At 45.6% G+C, this 20,373-nt stretch overlaps 1 protein-coding gene across 1 annotated transcript in view; it reads left to right on the forward strand.

Annotated features, from left to right (window-relative positions):
- abcc4 (ATP-binding cassette, sub-family C (CFTR/MRP), member 4) overlaps positions 1-20,373 on the forward strand; it is a 655,673-nt gene that overhangs the window by 500,174 nt on the left and 135,126 nt on the right. Inside the window, exons 24-26 of the mRNA XM_038817953.1 lie at positions 6,563-6,663; positions 9,307-9,498; positions 11,215-11,370. Of these exons, the coding sequence (XP_038673881.1) occupies positions 6,563-6,663; positions 9,307-9,498; positions 11,215-11,370 (449 nt within the window). The remainder of the gene's footprint in view (positions 1-6,562; positions 6,664-9,306; positions 9,499-11,214; positions 11,371-20,373) is intronic.

Raw genomic sequence — 20,373 nt, forward strand, 5'->3', positions numbered from 1 at the left:
TCTTGAACAAAGGGACCACATTTGCTATCCTCCAGTCCTCTGGCACTATTCCTGTAGCCAATGATGACATAAAAATCAAAGCCAAAGGCTCAGCAATCTCTTCCCTGGCTTCCCAGAGAATCCTAGGATAAATCCCATCAGGCCCCGGGGACTTATCTATTTTCACCTTGTCCAGAATTGCCAACACTTCTTCCCTACGCACCTCAATGCCATCTATTCTAATAGCCTGGGTCTCAGCATTCTCCTCCACAACATTATCTTTTTCCTGAGTGAATACTGACGAAAAGTATTCATTTAGTATCTCGCTTATCTCCTCAGCCTCCACACACAACTTCCCACCAGTGTCCTTGACTGGCCCTACTCTTACCCTAGTCATTCTTTTATTCCTGACATACCTATAGAAAGCTTTTGGGTTTTCCTGCCTGCCAAAGACTTCTCATGTCCCCTCCTTGCCCGTCTTAGCTCTCTCTTTAGATCCTTCCTCGCTTCCTTGTAACTATCAAGCGCCCCAACTGAAACTTCAAGCCTCATCTTCACATAGGCCTCCTTCTTCCTCTTAACAAGAGATTCCACTTCTTTGGTAAACCACGGTTCCCTCGCTCGACCCCTTCCTCCCTGCCTGACTGGTACGTACTTATCAAGAACACGCAATAGCTGTTCCTTGAACAAGCTCCACATATCCAGTGTGCCCAACCCTTGCAGCCTACTTCTCCAACCTACACATCCTAAGTCATGTCTAATGGCATCATAATTGCCCTTCCCCCAGCTATAACTCTTGCCCTGCAGGGTATACTTATCCCTTTCCATCGCTAACGTAAATGTCACCGAATTGTGGTCACTGTCTCCAAAGTGCTCACCTACCTCCAGATCTAACACCTGGCCTGGTTCATTACCCAAAACCAAATCCAATGTGGCCTCGCCTCTTGTTGGCCTGTCAACATATTGTGTCAGGAAACCCTCCTGCACACATTGTACAAAGAACGACCCATCTAATGTACTCGAACTATATCTTTTCCAGTCAATATTTGGAAAGTTAAAGTCTCCCATAACAACTACCCTGTTACTTTCGCTCTTTTCCAGAATCATCTTCGCCATCCTTTCCTCTACATCCCTAGAACTATTAGGTGGCCTATAGAAAACTCCCAACAGGGTGACCTCTCCTTTCCTGTTTCTAACCTCAGCCCATACTACCTCGGAAGAAGAGTCCCCATCTAGCATCCTTTCCGCCACCATAATACTGTCCTTCACCAGCAGCGCCACACCTCCCCCTCTTTTGCCCCCTTCTCTGACCTTACTAAAACACCTAAACCCCGGAACCTGCAACAACCATTCCTGTCCCTGCTCTATCCATGTCTCTGAAATGGCCACAACATCGAAGTCCCAGGTACCAACCCCTGCTGCCAGTGAAGCAATTGTGCTATCCACAATGCTACCGTGCTGCCCTTAAGAAGAAGTTAATCTAACTGACTGTCTACTCTATATAATGTTTATGTGCTCTGTCCCTTCCTGCCACACCCTGGTTATCATTACTTGGATCATTGCCAAATATCAGTACCTAGGCCAAAATTCTTTGGTCATTGCAATTCACTTTTGCCGCTGGCAGCACAACCTGCCAGCATGTTTCCCAGCCGCGTCGATGGGCTGCAATGGGAAATCCCATTGACAGGCGGCGGGAGTACAGAATCTCATCACCAGTGAATGGCGTGCCGCCAAAAAACTGTGGCCGGCAGACCAAAGAATTCCACCCCTAATATCTATTACCTTATCCATTTTCTTTAATTTAACACATTTTCCTCACATGATCACTCCACCGCCCCACATCCCACTATTTAGTTTAAAGACGTTTCTCCACCCTAGTTATACAAGTTGCCAGGACACTGATCTCAGATCAGTTGATGTGAAGTCTGTCTCATTTTCCCCACTCCTGGTGCCAATGCCCCATGAGATGGAATCCATTTCTCTCACGCCAATCATTGAGGCATGTATTTGACTCTAATATTATACACCCTATGCCAATTTGCGTAATACTTCTGCAGACACATTCCAACCTATCACACGTGATTACCGAATGCATCACTTTTTACATTATCAGTCCGATGCCACCAAGGAAAGTTAGAGCCTGTTTCTTTATGCTATGTTTCTACAGGCATGGAACTGACGTTTAAAAAGTTACATTTGTTTTAATTTGAGATTTCCAGATTCTGCAATATTTTGTTTTTGTACTAGTTTATTAACTGGCAGCCGCTATGGTGCAGCAGTGATCCAATGTTCAAACATAGACCAGCTCACCCATCCGAAGTGGATGGGATAAGGCTTGGGTGAGGTGCCTCAATGTTCAGGTTGAATTTTCCTCCCTCTTGGAGAGAGCAGGTGATGGGGAGGGTGTGTTATAAATTTTATCTTTAAAAATAGAAAAAATTACTTTCTATTCGTCAGTGCAAGATGCAGAGGTTTCTCCAAACTGGTGTTGGCTGAGCCACAAATAGATGCGAATGCCCTGTCAAAAACTAAATCTCACTTCAACATTCCTTCCATCCAAGAAATTAGTTTTCCCAGATACTTAGACTGGATTTTTACACAGTCTGAAATATTCAGTGGACCTTTGCGGGCAGAAGTCTGAGTGCAGAAATCTGTTTCCGATAGATCCAGTATTCTCCAGATGGTGGAAGGGGGCAAGCATAACTTAGTGCTGAGTTCAAATAGGCCCCTTGTTGACTGGCAGATGGAAGTCACAAATTTATGGAGTAGACATAAAAACTTTGTTAATTATCCTCTTGATAAGGTCTGTTTAAGTGTGTCATGTGTGAGTACCTTTAAGAAATGGGTGTTGAAGAAATGTACCTTTAAGAAATGGATGTTTATCAGTGATGTCAGAGTGTGGGTGGAGCTGGGCTGTCTGTCAGCTTTTTATTTTTGTTTTTGGCTGTTTGCTGCACCGTGTGTTTTAGTTTCATTTTCAGTGTTGGAGCTGACTCCAGACCAAGCAGGTGTACTGCTGTTCCTTCTGCCATCAAAAGACTATCATTTGGTGAATTCAGAATTATAAATGTTTTCAGTAGTGACTTTAACCTGATGTGCTTCTGTTAATGGTTTTGTTTTTAAGTCGTATGGATGTTAAAAGGAAGCTTAAAGGATTACTTAGTGTTGTAGTCTTTGGGGGTTGTATATGAATTGATGGTTGCTAAGATGTTCACTGTTTTGAAAAGGTTAACTTGAGTTCATAGAATAAACATTGTTTTGCTTTAAAAAATACTTTTCCATTTCTGCTGTACCACACCTGTAGAGTGGGCCGTGTGATCCCCATTCCACAATCTATTAAAAGTTGTGGGTCAGGTGAACTCCGTGATACACTTTGGGATTCTCTAAACCCTGGCCCATAACAAGTGCCATGACCTGAATTTCTTTCAAAATCCGATGCTGTTTATACTTTTAAAAAACAGTCTCAAGCTGGCAGCGAGAATTTAAAAAACAGCATCTACTGAGCTGCTTTGATTGACAGTTCATTCATCTGGTGTAGCTTCGGAAAAATAGTCACAATCTGTTCTTGCAGTTTCAACAGAATGCTTTGTTGAAATTTCCAAAAGCCATTATTAATTCATTATGAAATAAATACTGAGTTTTAAAATCTACATTTATCTCAGCAGGGGGTTCTGAGTTCATAGTTTGATTGACAATTTAAATAGGCTATTAAAGGCTGGCTAACATTGATGTGGGGTCTGTATTTAAGTTTGTTTTATAAGAGCTGGAACACTTGAAATCTAACTGCATTGAGTAAATTTCATGAATAAATACAAGGTGTTTAAGTGAGAGTTGTGTTATATTGTTAGTTTATAATTTTCATGCATGGGGTTGGGTGGAGTGTCAATGAGAGGTAACAGCCAAACAGCTTCGGAAACAACTGGGACAAACTCCTATAGAATAGAGGCATGCTTTCTTTTTTTTAAATATTTTTAGTAAAGGTATGTGTACATAGAAATATCAGAAAACCAGGGGTGCGAATCTCCGAGCCCAGGGGTGCGGAGAATCTGCGCCAGCGCGTTTGGCGCGGGCTGCTGGAATCGGCAAGGCCACCGATTCTCCGGCCAGATGGGCCGAGTGGCCGCTCTGACACGACAGAGTCCTGCCGGCACCGTTCCCCCCTGGTCGCTGCCGGCAGGAACTCTGCAGGAACGCTCGGGGGTGCAGCCTGTGGGGGGGGAGGGTGGGGGCTCCCTCACCAGGGGGCCTCCGATGGTGCCTGGCCCGCGATCGGGGCCCACCGATCAGCGGGCCGATCTCTCTTTCGGTGGGCCTCCTTTCCTCCTCCGGTAATGCTATATCCCTGCGCCATTTTTGTGTTGGACAGCCTGGAGGAGGACGGCCACTGCGCATGCGCTTGTTGGTGCCTGCCCAACCGCGCATGCACAGGACCGTTGGCGCCGGGTCTCCAACGCTGCGATAAGGCCCCGCCCCCGCAAATCGCGCCTCGCCCCTGCCAGCCCCACGGAGGCCCCAGAATGGGGTCTGGGAACAGGGGTCGACGCCGGAGTAAAACACTCCGATTTTTACTCTGGCGTCGGCACTTCGACTCTCGTTGTCAGAATCCCACCCCAGAAATCCACAGGGATAAGAACACAGGCTCACAACAACACCTGACACCACGTCCATAACTCTCCCTGCCTCCTTAGGTTCCCCCCCCCCCCCCCCCCCCTTATCTCTACCCCCTCACCAGAAATAAAACAATCCCATAAACCCACCCCAGGTGACATCTAATTCCCTTGAAGAAATTGATAAATGGTTTCCACCTCCGGCTGAACCCCCCCCACCCCCCCCCCCCGCCTTGACAGTTCCGAGGCCCACCAGCTCAACAAAATCCATCTCCATGCTATTAGGGAGGCAAAGGCCAAGACATCGGACTCTCTCCCACCTGGATTCCCTGGTCTTCCGACACTCCAAATATTGCCACCCCTGCACTCAGAATCTCGGAAATTACATCCAGGAACCCCTGCCAGAATCTCCTGAACTTTGGGCACGCCCAGAACATATGGACACAATGTGCGGGGCCCCTCCCACATGACATAGAACATAGAACAGTACAGCACAGAACAGGCCCTTCGGCCCTCAATGTTGTGCCGAGCCATGATCACCCTACTCACGGGGCCTCACGGTAGCATGGTGGTTAGCATCAATGCTTCACAGCTCCAGGGTCCCAGGTTCGATTCCCGGCTGGGTCACTGTCTGTGTGGAGTCTGCACGTCCTCCCCGTGTGTGCGTGGGTTTCCTCCGGGTGCTCCGGTTTCCTCCCACAGTCCAAAGATGTGCGGGTTAGGTGGATTGGCCATGCTAAATTGCCCGTAGTGTAAGGTTAATGGGGGGATTGTTGGGTTACGGGTATATGGGTTACGTGGGTTTAAGTGGGATGATCATTGCTCGGCACAACATTGAGGGCCGAAGGGCCTGTTCTGTGCTGTACTGTTCTATGTTCTATGTTCTAAACCCACGTATCCACCCTATACCTGTAACCCAACAACCCCCCCTTAACCTTACTTTTTATTAGGACACTACGGGCAATTTATCATGGCCAATCCACCTAACCCGCACATCTTTGGACTGTGGGAGGAAACCGGAGCACCCGGAGGAAACCCACGCACACAGGGGGAGGACGTGCAGACTCCGCACAGACAGTGACCCAGCCGGGAATCGAACCTGGGACCCTGGAGCTGTGAAGCATTTATGCTAACCACCATGCTACCCTGCTGCCCCATGACGTCCACACCTGTCCTCCACCCTGCAAACTAAACAGCCTCTCCATTACCTTTATCATAACTTTCACTCATCTACCCCACTATGTGCCCACATTTTATACAAAACTCCACTCCAAATGTCAATGTCCTCGTACTCCTCCAATCCGTCGTCTCTCATCCTGGTCTCATACATGGACATGATTTTAATTCTGTGCAAGTGGTTGAGTTTTTATTGAGTTACACCCTGCTCACAATCGGTCAATACACTAATGCTCTGCAGTACCTGTATGTTCCCTTCTGACTGTGAAATGCCATTTTAATATAAGTCAAGCAGGCATTCATAGGATTTTTTAAAATAATCTTTATTGTCAGAAGTAGGCTTACATTAACACTGCAATGAAGTTACTGTGAAAAGCCCCTCGTCGTCACATTCCGGCGCCTGTTCGGGTGAACAGAGGGAGAATTCAGAATGTCCAATTCACCTAACAAGCACATCTTTTGGGACTTGTGGGAGGAAACCGGAGCACCCAGAGGAAACCCATGCACAAAAGGGGAGAACGTGAAGACTCCGCATAGACAGTGACCCAGTGGGGAATCGAACTTGGGACCCTGGCACTGTGAATCAACAGTGCTACCCACTGTGCTACCGTCTTCTATGGATGGATTTGTAACAAACTGCCTGCAAATTATCGGAAAATTATAATCAGGTCAAATCCTGCAAAAAGAAATCATTCCTGAGAACAAGCATATTTTCTTATTGTTTCTTTTATTAATTTTTAGGTTATTTTCATGGTATTGTATTAATACTTCTTCATATCACTTCTTAACCACTTTTGCAGAGCTAGATGCAGGGCAAGTTGGATTGGCACTTTCTTATGCTATCACATTGATGGGCATGTTCCAGTGGGGAGTACGGCAAAGTGCTGAAGTTGAAAATCTGGTAAGAGTGTTCTTAAAATGGTTTATTTGGTCAGCAACAAGAATCTTAATGAGTTAATTGTCTGGTGGCAGAGTTTCTGCTTTGGGTGCAATCAGCGGTCCAGGAGAAAATTGCACCAAAATTCAAAAGTGTTCCTTTTCTCCCAAATTTTTTTAAATATAAATTTCGAGTACCCAATCATTTTTTCCAATTAAGGGACAATTTAACGTGGCCAATCCACCTACCCTGCACATATTTGGGTTGTGGGGCGAAACCCACGCACCACCCGGGGAAAATGCGCAAACTCCATACGGTTAGTGACCCAGAGCCGGGATCGAACCTGAGACCTTGGCGCCGTGAGACAGCAGTGCTAACCACTGCGCCACCACGCTGCCCTTTCTCCCAACATTTTATTCAAACTTATTTTTACATCATTGAATGCAAAATTTGTCATGAGCCGGTGCAGTTGGGCATCTTTTGAACATAAGAACATAAGAACATAAGAACTAGGAGCAGGAGTAGGCCATCTGGCCCCTCGAGCCTGCTCCGCCATTCAATTAGATCATGGCTGATCTTTTGTGGACTCAGCTCCACTTTCCGGCCCGAACACCATAACCCTTAATCCCTTTATTCTTCAAAAAACTATCTATCTTTACCTTAAAAACATGTAATGAAGGAGCCTCAACTGCTTCACTGGGCAAGGAATTCCATAGATTCACAACCCTTTGGGTGAAGAAGTTCCTCCTAAACTCAGTTCTAAATCTACTTCCCCTTATTTTGAGGCTATGCCCCCTAGTTCTGCTGTCACCCGCCAGTGGAAACAACCTGCCCGCATCGATCCTATCTATTCCCTTCATAATTTTAAATGTTTCTATAAGATCCCCCCTCATCCTTCTAAATTCCAACGAGTACAGTCCCAGTCTACTCAACCTCTCCTCATAATCCAACCCCTTCAGCTCTGGGATTAACCTAGTGAATCTCCTCTGCACACCCTCCAGCGCCAGTACGTCCTTTCTCAAGTAAGGAGACCAAAACTGAACACAATACTCCAGGTGTGGCCGCACTAACACCTTATACAATTGCAACATAACCTCCCTAGTCTTAAACTCCATCCCTCTAGCAATGAAGGACAAAATTCCATTTGCCTTCTTAATCACCTGTTGCACTTGTAAACCAACCTTCTGTGACTCATGCACTAGCACACCCAAGTCTCTCTGAACAGCGGCATGCTTTAATATTTTATCGTTTAAATAATAATCCCGTTTGCTGTTATTCCTACCAAAATGCACTTTTCGCTTTACCACTCATCTTAGTGTCATCTGCAAACTTGGACACATTGCCCTTGGTCCCCAACTCCAAATCATTCAATTTTGCTTTAACAAATATTTCTTGGTATATATTTAAAGAAGTAACTTGAGTTGATAATTGCAGGTGAAAATTGGATTATCACCAAAAAATAAGCATTATTAATCACAGCTTTAATTCACTACTTTTGAGTAACAGTGCTAAAGAAGGCCATTTGAGCCATCGAGTTTGCGCCAACCCGCTGAAATAGCACTCTACCTAGGCCAACTGCCCTTCCCTATCCCTGTAACCCCACTTAACCTGCATAACCCTGGACACTGAGGAGAAATTTTAGCATGGCCAATCCACCTGACCTACACATCATTGGACTGTGGAAGGAAACCAGTCACCAGGAGGAAACCCACGCAGACACGGGGAGAACATGCCAACTCCACACACAGTCCCACAGCCAGAATTTAACCCAGGTCCTTGGCGTTGTGAGGCATCAGTACAAATCGCAGGAATTATTTTCCAAAATTTACAACCATTTGTTACTTATAAACAATTGCAGTAGTTAGCTTCTTAATTGTTAAAACTAATTGCATTCAAAAACTTTTTAAAAACATGCCAGTTAGCTTAATCAATTTAATTTTTAGAGCCACATTAAAACCTGCTATCGAGTGCAATTAGCAGTGATTCATTCAACCAGAACTAGGGATGGTTTTGTGGGTGGGCCTTTAGGAGTACTTTACAAAGACAGACTTTCAAATCTATATAATGTATGTTGATCTGTATCATGCAAATTTTAACAAAAACATTTTGAATGTTCCTCTGCTGATTTATTACTCTTTTGTTTTTGCTGAAGTCTTGGGTCATGTTCATTTTCAAGAATTATTATTTTATATGTATTCATTTATGGGATTTGGGCATCGCTGCCAAGGGAAGTCTTTGTTGCCCACCCCCAATTGCCCTCGAGAAGATGGTGGTGGGTTAGAATGGGATCACGTTGGAAAATAATTTGTGAAGCAGTGCAAAGTCGATTGCTTTGCTCCTCATGTACATAATCCAGCAAGGTGGTGTTCTGTTGTTAGTATGGACTTCATCTTGTATAACATTCACGAACTATGTTAACTGCTGCAGTCACTTGGCCTAGAAGGATATACATTTCTCTGCAGATCACAATAATTACATAATTCACGTCACAAGAAATTTTCAAACCTTCTGTCTTCTATCCCTGTATAGATGTGCTGAATTATGAGTTTATTTATTTCTTTCTCAATGAAGTGGATCAAGTTAAACCTTATGTGAAAGGAAATGGTCTGACACATTTTGTTCTTCAGATTCCTCATCACACTTTTAAATTTTGCCTTATTCTTGTAGATGACTTCAGTGGAAAGAGTACTGGACTACACTGAACTTGAAAGTGAAGCGCCATGGGAATCACATAAGCCCCCACCCAATGGCTGGCCAGACCGTGGTGCTATAGTATTTGAAAATGTCAACTTTGGCTACAGCCCAGATTGTGAGCCTGTTCTAAAGGACCTGAATTTAGTAATTGGATCAAAAGAAAAAGTAAGCAAAATCAGCTACTTTTTAAACAATTAATCACTTTGACTTTTATTATCTGCGAAATCTGATTTTAGCGAATTCTTAATGTTAGTGTTGTGCTCTGCATTTTTGAAAATAAATATCTGAACAAAAGCGGAAAACCTGACGACTGTATAGTTTCCAAGTCTGGTATCTCATGACTGGATTTTGCATTCCCCACTGCCAGGTGTGCTTTGGGCGAAGGAGTATGGAAAATATGTCAGGTGACTAGCCCATCACCTTCCCACCTATCCCGCCCCACTCTCCATAATACGGAGGTGGGTAAAATGCCTGCTAGCCTGCCTGCTCTTAGGCCTGTTGAGGACATTAAGTGGCCGATTATTGCTCTCAATCCACCTTCACTACAATTATACACTGGTAATGGCAGACTGGCGAGAGTGGGAAAATCATTTTTTTTTAACAACTTTGTTGAAAAGGCAGGAAGGGGGCGGCACAGTGGTTAGCACTGGGACTACAGCGCTGAGGACCTGGGTTTGAATCCCAGCCCTGGGTCACTGTCCGTGTGGTGTTTGCACATTCTCCACATGTTTACGTGGGTTTCACCCACACAACCCAAAGATGGGCAGGTTAGGTGGATTGGCCATGTTGAATTGCCCCTTAATTGGAAAAAAAAATTATTGGGTACTCTAAATTTATTTTTAAAAATGAAAAGGCAGGAATGTGCACATCGGGGACACCCCCTCCAAATGTCACCCCTCCTCTCACTTTGTGCCTCCCCACATGGCCTTTAAAACCTGCTCCCTCACCCCACTCAACCCTCCTCCTAGGGGTGTCCGATCCCTCCCTTCCTAAAAGCTTCGGACTTACCTGAGGCCAATGCCCATCTTTAATCTATGTGGAACTGCTTGCAATCCCACCAGTGCCTAATACTGGCAGCTCTCCAGCGTGGGACTTCCTCTGAAGGGCAGAAGTCCAACCCTCAGCTTGCTCAGGTCTGTTATCCCTGCAGAGCAGCCTGTTTAAAGTTGGTCAATTTGGAATTGACTTTTCTTCCAGGCACTTCCCCCAGTAAAATCCAACTGCATAAAAATCATTGCAAACATTCCTTGATCCTGTTGGTGACAAGTTAATACAGTAGCTGCAACATTTGCATTCAACTTATAAATCACATGAGGAAAATCTTCATTTAACATTTAAGTGCTTGTGTGGGTGTTGTATCTGTACAATGAACATCTTTAAAATTAAATGAGTTGGCTTCTCCTTGAAGCAATTTAGAAACTCTGAGAATCTATCAATATCAGAGATTTGTGCGGAAGGTAATAAGGGCTTATCAACTATACAATTCTGAAGGGCAAACACTAAAATAATACTTCAGCACATCCAAGGAACTGAATTATATATACATCGATAAATAGAACCACAGTAAAGAAGAAAGCCATTCAGCCCATTGTCGCCGCTGGCTCTTTGTTAAAACAATGTGAAACTAATTCCCCTGTCATGCTTTCTTGCCATTACCCTGTATACCCTGGTTCAAATAATCAGCAGCTTTTCCTTTTAAAATATGCAATTGTCTCTGTCTCCATGGCTCCTTTGTGTCAAAGCAATCCAAAAACTCTGAATAAAGTTCTCCTAAGTATGCAACTCTTAAAACTATGCGCAGTGCTCTAACTTATAACTTGTATGCCCTCTGTACAAAATTCACAATGAACAATAAATTAATTTAGGTGCATACTTTTGCAGATTGGGCTTGTTGGAAGGACAGGTGCTGGGAAGAGCTCTCTAATCTCAGCCTTGTTTCGCCTTGCTGAACCAGAAGGGAAAGTCATGATTGATGGCCTTGTGACCTCAGAACTAGGTTTACATGACCTGCGAAATAGCATGTCCATCATTCCTCAGGTACAGTATGAGCTGATTCAAAACAAATTTACCCCAGTATCATTAGCCTTATGGTGAGCTGGTATCACGACTCTTCATTGTGATATACCAATTCTCTTATATCTAACCATAAACCTATTGTGTGGAATAGAGTTAATAACTGCTTTTTTGGTTCTTTCTGCTGTTATAAATAGTTTAAGTATGGCCACCAAATTTATGCTAAATGTGAACTTGCCTTCAGTTTTTTAATAAGCATTTTATTGAATTTTCAAATATAAACAGTAGTATGCATATACACAAAAATATACACATGATATAAATTTCATAAACAACAACATAAAATAGAAAAGAAAGAACTGAATCAAAAGTAGGAAGGCAGTTAATGAGTGCAATGGAACAAGGAACCCGTATTACTAACCTTTCCCCCCACCACTAACTCATACCACCCTAACCCTCTAACCTGTCCAGATCTTTAACTAAAGAAATGAATAGCCACCATTTCTGGTAGAACCCCCACCACCCCACCCACCAAGCCTCTGATATTTCCAGATGCAGGACCAATATCATATCTTCCACCCATGTGGATGCATTAGGTGGTGAGGGAGGTCTCCAGTTGAGTAATATTCGTCTCCTGGCTATTAAGGAAGCAAAGGCCTTCACCCCCGAGTAGAAAAAGAGGAGTCCGAAACCCCAAATATTGCAACCAGCTGGCAAGATATAGGGTTGTCTGCAAAATCTTGGATATTATGTTGAAAAGGGAGGTCCAATATCTAGCAAGGTTGGGACAAGACCTAAACGCGTGCATGTGGTTAGCCAGTGTAAGAGTACAACGGTCAGACTTGTTCTCCACATCTCAAAAGAATATATTTGTCCTTGTCCAATGCATTCGATAGAACACTTTGAACTGAATCAAACTCAGTCTGGCATATGATGAAGTGGAGTTCACCTGGTAGAGAGCTTCCCTCCAAACCTCCTCAGTAAGCACGGGGCCTCGCTCTCCACCCAATTACCATATACGCTAGCCAAAGGGGCAGGATCCAAAGATAGAATGTGGCTGTACAGATTTGAATTTGACCGTCTCCCCTGATGTGCCAAGGCCAATACCTGTTCCAGCAGGGAAAAAGGAGGGGCCAGGGGGAAGGAGGGGAAGGAACAAAAGAACTTATGTGACAAATCCCGAATTTGAAAAAAAAACAATCCGATTGTATATGTCTGCGATTGTTCAAGGCTGACAAAGCCTCCGTCTAGAAATAAGTCCCCAAAGTATACCAGGCCTCCTGTTCTCCAAGACCTGAACGATGGGTCCAAGCTCAAGGGCACGAAGAGGTGATTGTCACATATAGGGGCAGGTGCGGACAGTGAGAGAAGATTGAAGTGCTGCCGAAACTGCTTACAAATCATGAGCGAGAAGATCACTAAAGGTTTCAAGGAAAAACCTACCGGGGAAAAGGGCAGTGGCGCGGTAATTATGGTGTGTAGTGCGGTGGCTGCAACACAAGACTGTGCCTCCAGTCTACTCCAGTTGGTCTTTGGTCACTGAGCCAATGTAGAATTTTCTGTATGTTGGCAGCCCAGTAATAAAACAGGAGATTCGGGAGGGCTAAGCCTCCCGATCCTGTCTCTCTGAAGCAGAGCGCTGCGGATTCTGGGACTCTTACCTGGGACTTGCCTTCAGTTGATTGACAAATTAAAATGAACTAATTCTTCTGCCTTTCACATCAAAATATCTCAATATTTTTGGTCCAATTTTTTTTATTGAAGTGCATTGGCAGTTGTATAAGGAAACTAATTCATAATTTAGTAAATTATGTGTAAAATAAACAGTGACTCAGAGACAACATTAGGAGAAAATGTTTTTATGCAATGAATGGTTGGGATTTGGAAAATAATGCCTGATAAGATGGTGGGTGCAGCTTTCAAAAGGAAATTGGATAAATACCTGGAGGAAATAGTCACAGGAATAAGTGGAACAAACTGGATTGCTCTTCAAGAGAGCCAGCTGGGCTGAATGGCCTCTTCCGATGTTGTACCTTTCTTGGGTTCTGTGTGTGCTCATTCTATGGCACAAGCTTAGCAGCAATGATTCAAATATTTAGATGAGCCATAAATTGATTAGTTGTATTTTCATTTGCAAAGTATGGAAATTGTTTACAGTTCATTTTAAAAATAAAGTACATTATGACTTTGTCCTTCAGTTGCGTTGGAGCTTAAATAATGTTTACTGGTATTTGGTACCTTAATTAGCGGCCTCCAATTATGTTGTTTAGAAATAAGTATGCTCATACTGCCTAATCATTGCTGAAATTAAATTGATTTTATTAATTAAGATGAAAAAACAAACCTTCCTTTACATTAAAGAAGTTGCAACTCTGTTTTTTACCTGAGGAAGGAGCTGCGCTCCGAAAGCTAGTGACTCGAAACAAACCTGTTGGACTTAAACCTGGTGTTGTCAGACTTCTTACTGTTTTTTCATGTTAGAGAAAATTAGTCCTTGCTCATTTAAAAAAAACATTTATCTGAAATCAGTTTATTTGTGAATAACGTTTTATGGAATTAACAAAGGAGAAAAGGAATAAAAGGAACAAAGAAAAAACATCATACAACTTTCAATTTAAAGAGTGGCCCAGCAAAGACTGGTATTCTTTTAAACTCGGAAAAATTCCTTTGGAATGTATAGTTATGTCAAGCTCTGAGACCCAGGGCAAGGTTTTAAGTTCTATATGGGAATGAACACAGGGGCAGGCAGATGCAATAATCTGTGCCACAAGCCAGTTTGTCGGCACTATCCTGCCCTTGGGCAGGGTCAAAGGTTTGTTGTCAGAGACAGACTGGAACTATCCAGTCAGCATACAAACCACTACAAGGTGTTGGGACGAGGCAAGATGCCTGGAGGTGACCTCCCAGTGGAAAACTGGGGAACCAGTGCTCCAGCCAGGCTTTGAGGCCCCTCCCACTTGCTTGGTCACAGCCAGAGTGGTTCCCCCTTCAAAATGGTGATCTAGCTGCCGTTTCTATTTTAAATGTAAAAGTTTAAGATGGTGGGGAGAGGGCGGGAGGATTTTTCCATTCCAGAGATCGGACGGCTCTCCCGCGATGCTCCGCCCCCAATGGGCTGAGTTCCCGACAGTACCGGACACGTGTGGTCTCAGCCATGCGGGAACCCAGTGTGCAGGCTACGGACTGTGTCCAGCGCCGACACACGCGGCTAGGATCCATGCAATTGGCTGCGGGAGCTTCTACGAGGGCTGGTGGGGGATGGCCGGGGTGGGCGGGTCGGGTCCATACAAGGCCGGCGCCATGTTGTACGGTGCGGCCGCTGCCGGCCATCAGCCGTGCACATGCGTGGCCAGGGACCCAGCCATTCTCCGCCGTTCTCGACACGGGAGCCGGGAGTTTCATCCGGTGCTAGCGCCTCACCGGTACCAAAATCGATGAGGGTTTCTGGCAGATTTTCTGATTATATAAGACCACACATGCTCTGCTGGCGTCAGTACTTAGCCGCTGAAACGGAGAATCCAGCCGTAAGTGTGGTGGCGGGTAGGATTATAATCATAGGATCCCTACAGCACAAAAGGAGGCCATTTGGCCCATTGAGTCTGCACTGACCCGCTGAAAGAGTACCCCACCTAGGCCACCTCTCAATCCTAGTAACCCTATGTAACCTTTAGACACTAAGGGGCAATTTAGCATGGCCAATCCACCTAACCTGTACATCTTTGGACTGTGGGAAGAAACCGGAGCACCCAGAGGTAACCCATGCTGGCACAGGGAGAATGTACAAATTCCACACACACAGTGACCCAAGGCTGGGATCGAACCTGGGTCCCTGGTTACATAGAACATAGAACATTACAGCGCAGTACAGGCCCTTCGGCCCACGATGTTGCACCGTCCTGTGAAACTCTTCTAAAGTCCCTCTACACTATTCCCTTATCGTCCATATGCCTATCCAATGACCATTTGAATGCGTTTAGTGTTGGCGAGTCCACTACTGTAGCAGGCAGGGCATTTCACGCCCTTACTACTCTCTGAGTAAAGAACCTACCTCTGACATCTGTCCTATATCTATCTCCCCTCAATTTAAAGCTATGTCCCCTCGTGTTGGTCATCACCATCCGAGGAAAAGGGCTCTCGATGTCCACCCTATCTAATCCTCTGATCATCTTGTATGCCTCAATTAAGTCCCCTCTTGACCTTCTTCTCTCTAACGAAAACAGCCTCAAGTCCTTCAGCCTTTCCTCATATGATCTTCCCTCCATACCAGGCAACATTCTTGTAAATCTCCTCTGTACCCTTTCCAATGCTTCCACATCCTTCCTATAATGTGGCGACCAGAACTGCACACAATACTCCAAATGCGGCCGCACCAGAGTTTTGTACAACTGCAACATGACCTCATGGCTCCGAAACTCAATTCTTCTATCAATAAAAGCTAACACACCGTACGCCTTCTTAACAACCCTCTCAACCTGGGTGGCAACTTTCAGGGATCTATTGACATGGACACCGAGATCTCTCTGCTCGTCCACACTACCAAGAATCTTACCATTAGCCCAGTACTCTGCCTTTCTGTTATTCCTTCCAAAATGAATCACCTCACGCTTTTCTGCATTAAACTCCATTTGCCACCTGTCAGCCCAGCTCTGCAGCTTATCTATGTCCCTCTGTAACTTGTAACATTCTTCTGCACTGTCCACAACTCCACCGACTTTAGTGCCATCTGCAAATTTACTCACCCATCCTTCTACGCCCTCCTCCAGGTCATTTATAAAAATGACAAACAGCAACGGCCCCAAAACAGATCCTTGTGGCACACCACTAATAACTAGACACCAGTCAGAGCATTTCCCATCAACCATCACTCTTTGTTTTCTATCAGCTAGCCAATTTATGATCCAAACTGCTAAATCACCCTGAATCCCATGCCTCTGTATTTTCTGCAATAGCCTACCGTGGGGAACCTTATCAAACGCTTTACTGAAATCCATATACACCACATCAACTGCTTTACCCTCATCCACCTGTTTGGTCACCTTCTCGAAGAACTCAATGAGGTTTGTGAGGCACGACCTACCCTTCACAAAACCATGTTGACTATCTCTAATCAAATTATTCCTTTCCAGATGATTATACATCCTATCTCTTATAAACCTTTCCAAGACTTTTCCCACAACAGAAGTAAGGCTCACTGGTCTATAGTCACCGGCGTTATCTCTACTCCCCTTCTTGTACAAGGGGACAACATTTGCTATCCTCCAGTCCTCTGGCACTATTCCTATAGACAAAGATGACTTAAAGATCAAAGCCAAAGGCTCAGCAATCTCCTCCCTAGCTTCCCAGAGAATCCTAGGATAAATCCCATCCGGCCCAGGGGACTTATCTATTTTCACACTTTCTAGAATCGCTAACACCTCCTCCTTATGAACCTAAAGCCCTTCTAGTCTAGTAGCCTGTATCTCAGTATTCTCCTCGACAACTTTGTCTTTTTCCTGTGTGAATACTGCCGAAAAATACTCATTTAGCACCTCTCCTATCTCCTCGGACTCTACGCACAACTTCCCACTACTGTCCTTGACTGGCCCTACTCTTACCTTAGTCATTCTTTTATTCCTGACATACCTATAGAAAGCTTTAGGGTTATCCTTGATCCTACCTGCCAAAGACTTATCATGTCCTCGCTTGGCTCTTCTTAGTTCTCTCTTTAGAGCCTTCCTAGCTAACTTGTAACTCTCAAGCGACCCAACTGAACCATCACGTCTCATCTTCACAAAATCTTCCTCTTGACAAGTGTTTCAACTGCTTTAGTAACCCATGGTTCCCTCACTTGACCACTTCCTCCCTGCCTAACAGGTACATACTTATCAAGGACAAGCAGTAGCTGTTCCCTGAACATGCTCCACATTTCCATTGTGTCCATCCCCTGCAGTTTTCCTCTCCAGGCGATGCATCCTAAGTCTTGCCTCATCGCATCATAATTGCCTTTCCCCCAGCAATAACTCTTGCCCTGCGGTTTATACCTATCCCTCTCCATCGCTAAAGTAAACGTAATCGAATTGTGGTCACTATCACCAAAATGCTCACCTACCTCCAAATCTAACACCTGTCCTGGTTCATTACCCAGTACCAAATCCAATATGGCCTCGCCTCTTGTTGGCCTATCTACATACTGCATCAGGAAACCCTCCTGCACACATTGGACAAAAACTGATCCATCTCAAGTACTCGAACTATATTGTTTCCAGTCAATATTTGGAAAGTTAAAGTCCCCCATAACAACTACCCTGTTATTTTCGCTCCTATCCAGAATCATCTTTGCAATCCTTTCCTCTACATCTCTGGAACTTTTCGGAGGCCTATAGAAAAGCCCTAACAGGGTGACCTTCTCTTTCCTGTTTCTTAACTCAGCCCATACTACCTCAGTATTCGAGTCCTCATCAAATGTCCTCTCAGCCACCATAATACTGTCCTTGACTAACAATGCCACCCCTCCCCCTCTCTTACCACCTTCCCGGAACTTACTGAAATATCTAAACCCCGGCACCTGCAACAACCATTCCTCGCCCTGCTCTATCCATGTCTCCGAAATGGCCACAACATCGAAGTCCCAGGTACTAACCCATGCCGCAAGCGCACCCACCTTATTCCGGATGCTCCTGGCATTGAAGTAGACGCACTTTAGACCACCTTCCTTCCTGCCGGTACACTCCTGCAACTTTGAAACCTTACTCATGACCTCACTACTCTCAGCTTCTTGTGTACTGGAGCTACAATTCAGGTTCCCAATCCCCTGCTGAACTAGTTTAAACCCTCCCAAAGAGCATTAGCAAACCTCCCCCCGAGGATATTAGTACCCCTCTGGTCCAGGTGTAGACCATCCCGTTTGTAGAGGTCTCACCTACCCCAGAATGAGCCCCAATTGTCCAGGAATCTGAAATCCTCCCTCCTGCACCATCCCTGCAGCCACGTGTTCAACTGCTCTCTCTCCCTATTCCTCGACTCGCTAGCACGTAGCACGGGTAACAACCCAGAGATAATAACTCTGTTTGTTCTAGCTCTAAGTTTCCACCCTAGCTCCCTGAATTCCTGCCTTACATCCCTATCCCTTTTCCTACCTACGTCTTTGGTACCTATGTGGACCACGACTTGGGGCTGCTCCCCCTCCCCCTTAAGGATCCCGAAAACACGATGTGAGACATTGCGGACCCTGGCACCTGGGAGGCGACACACCAACCGCGAGTCTCTCTCGTTCCCACAGAATCTCCTATCTATCCCCCTAACTATGGAGTCTCCAATGACTAATGTTCTACTCCTTTCCCCCCTTCCCATCTGAGCAACAGGGACAGATTCTGTGCCAGAGACCTGTACCTCATGGCTAACCCCTAGTAGATCGTCCCCCCCAACAGTATCCAAAGCGGTATACCTGTTACTAAGGGGAACGACCACAGGGGATCCCTGTACTGACTGCTTACCCCCAGCCCCTCTTACCGTCACCCATCTATCTTTATTCTTTGGCGTAACTACCTCCCTGAAGCTTCTATCTATGACCCCCCTCTGCCTCCCAAATGATCCGAAGTTCATCCAGCTCCAGCTCCAGTTCCCTAACACGGTTTTGAGGAGCTGGAGTTGGGTGCACTTCCCACAGATGAAGTCAGCAGGGACACTGACGGCGTCCCTCACCTCAAACATTCTGCAGGAGGAGCATTGTACTGCCTTCCCTGACATCACCTCTAGATTTAAAAAAAACAAGAAAAAGAAAGGAAGAGCTTACCTGATATTCCCTCAAACCCTGCTCCCGCTGAAAGGTAAGCAAATTTAAAGGCACTCACTCACCTTCACGATAGGCCCCTGCTCCCGCTTCCCAACGACCGTGGTTTTTTTTTTTTGGTTAGAGGAGGAGGTAGGGGGGAAACACTGACGAAGTGGTTCGGGTTTAACTGTCACTTGACAACAGCCCCTCCACAAACCACCTTCAAATCAGGCTGACCGCACTGTGAGTATGCAAATTTCCCCAGAACAGCCAATCAGTAGCTCTGCTCTGCTGGATCTCGCTGATTGGCTGATTCTCACACCCAATCTTCTGCGTGAAACCTCATTAATTACGCATAGATGAGCTGCTCGCTCAATCACTCGGTGGGACAGGCAGAGGCGGACTTACAATAAAAACACTCAGTGCTTCAGCGTGGGGCCCCAGCCAATGGGTAGGGCCCATACTGAAAGGTGACTGTGATGTGGGAGCACCAATCAAAGGCTGGTAGCTTTGAATTTGCTGAACTTGAGCCTATCAGCAGGTAATAAAAACAACTTCAGGTTCTGATTGGTGGACTCTCCTTTCAGTGGGAAAACAGTTTGCCAAGCGTTGAGAAGTGGTGGAGACTTAGAGCAGTTCTGACGGATATCCTGAATTGGTGTGAGGTTTTATACTTTCATTGAGTGAAGCAGCAGCCAAGTTTCTGACATTCAGCCCAGTGAGCAGCCGAGGCAAAAGTGATGTCGCCGACCTAACGTCAGGGTGCGAGCGTGCAAGGCCTTCAGTGATACGAGGTGGAGGCACTGGCCAACGACCATCGAGGGGAACTACTTTCAACTGCAAGGCCAAGAGGAGGGCAGCCAACCAAAGAACAGAGGCCAGGCCAGATAGAGCCAGCAGCAGCCAGCCAGGATTACACCTGGTCATCAAGGCTCAAAGCTCTGCTACCCGAGCGAGAGGTGAGCACCCGGGAGTTGCGAAGGCTAGTTGAGCGCCGGCACCATGGTTTTTGGAGAGCAGCGACTCAACCAGAGGCAGAGATCAGGGTTGGGAGTGACCGGGCGGTGAGAGCGAGAGAGCAAAGGTTGGCCAGATAGCCAACCTGGAGCACATGCGATCATTGAGGCTCGAGGCATGGCGTGAGAGGTCAGGAGGTGCGCGAGACATAACCTCAGCACTCACCCAGGCAGGCGCCAGCACCGTGGTTTTCGGGGAGCAGAGGCCAGGGATGAGAATGGATGGGTTGGGTGACAACCGATTGCACTTTGGATTATTGA

Source organism: Scyliorhinus canicula, chromosome 14 (assembly GCF_902713615.1).
Source record: "Scyliorhinus canicula chromosome 14, sScyCan1.1, whole genome shotgun sequence".
NCBI classification, from domain to species: Eukaryota; Metazoa; Chordata; class Chondrichthyes; order Carcharhiniformes; family Scyliorhinidae; genus Scyliorhinus; species Scyliorhinus canicula.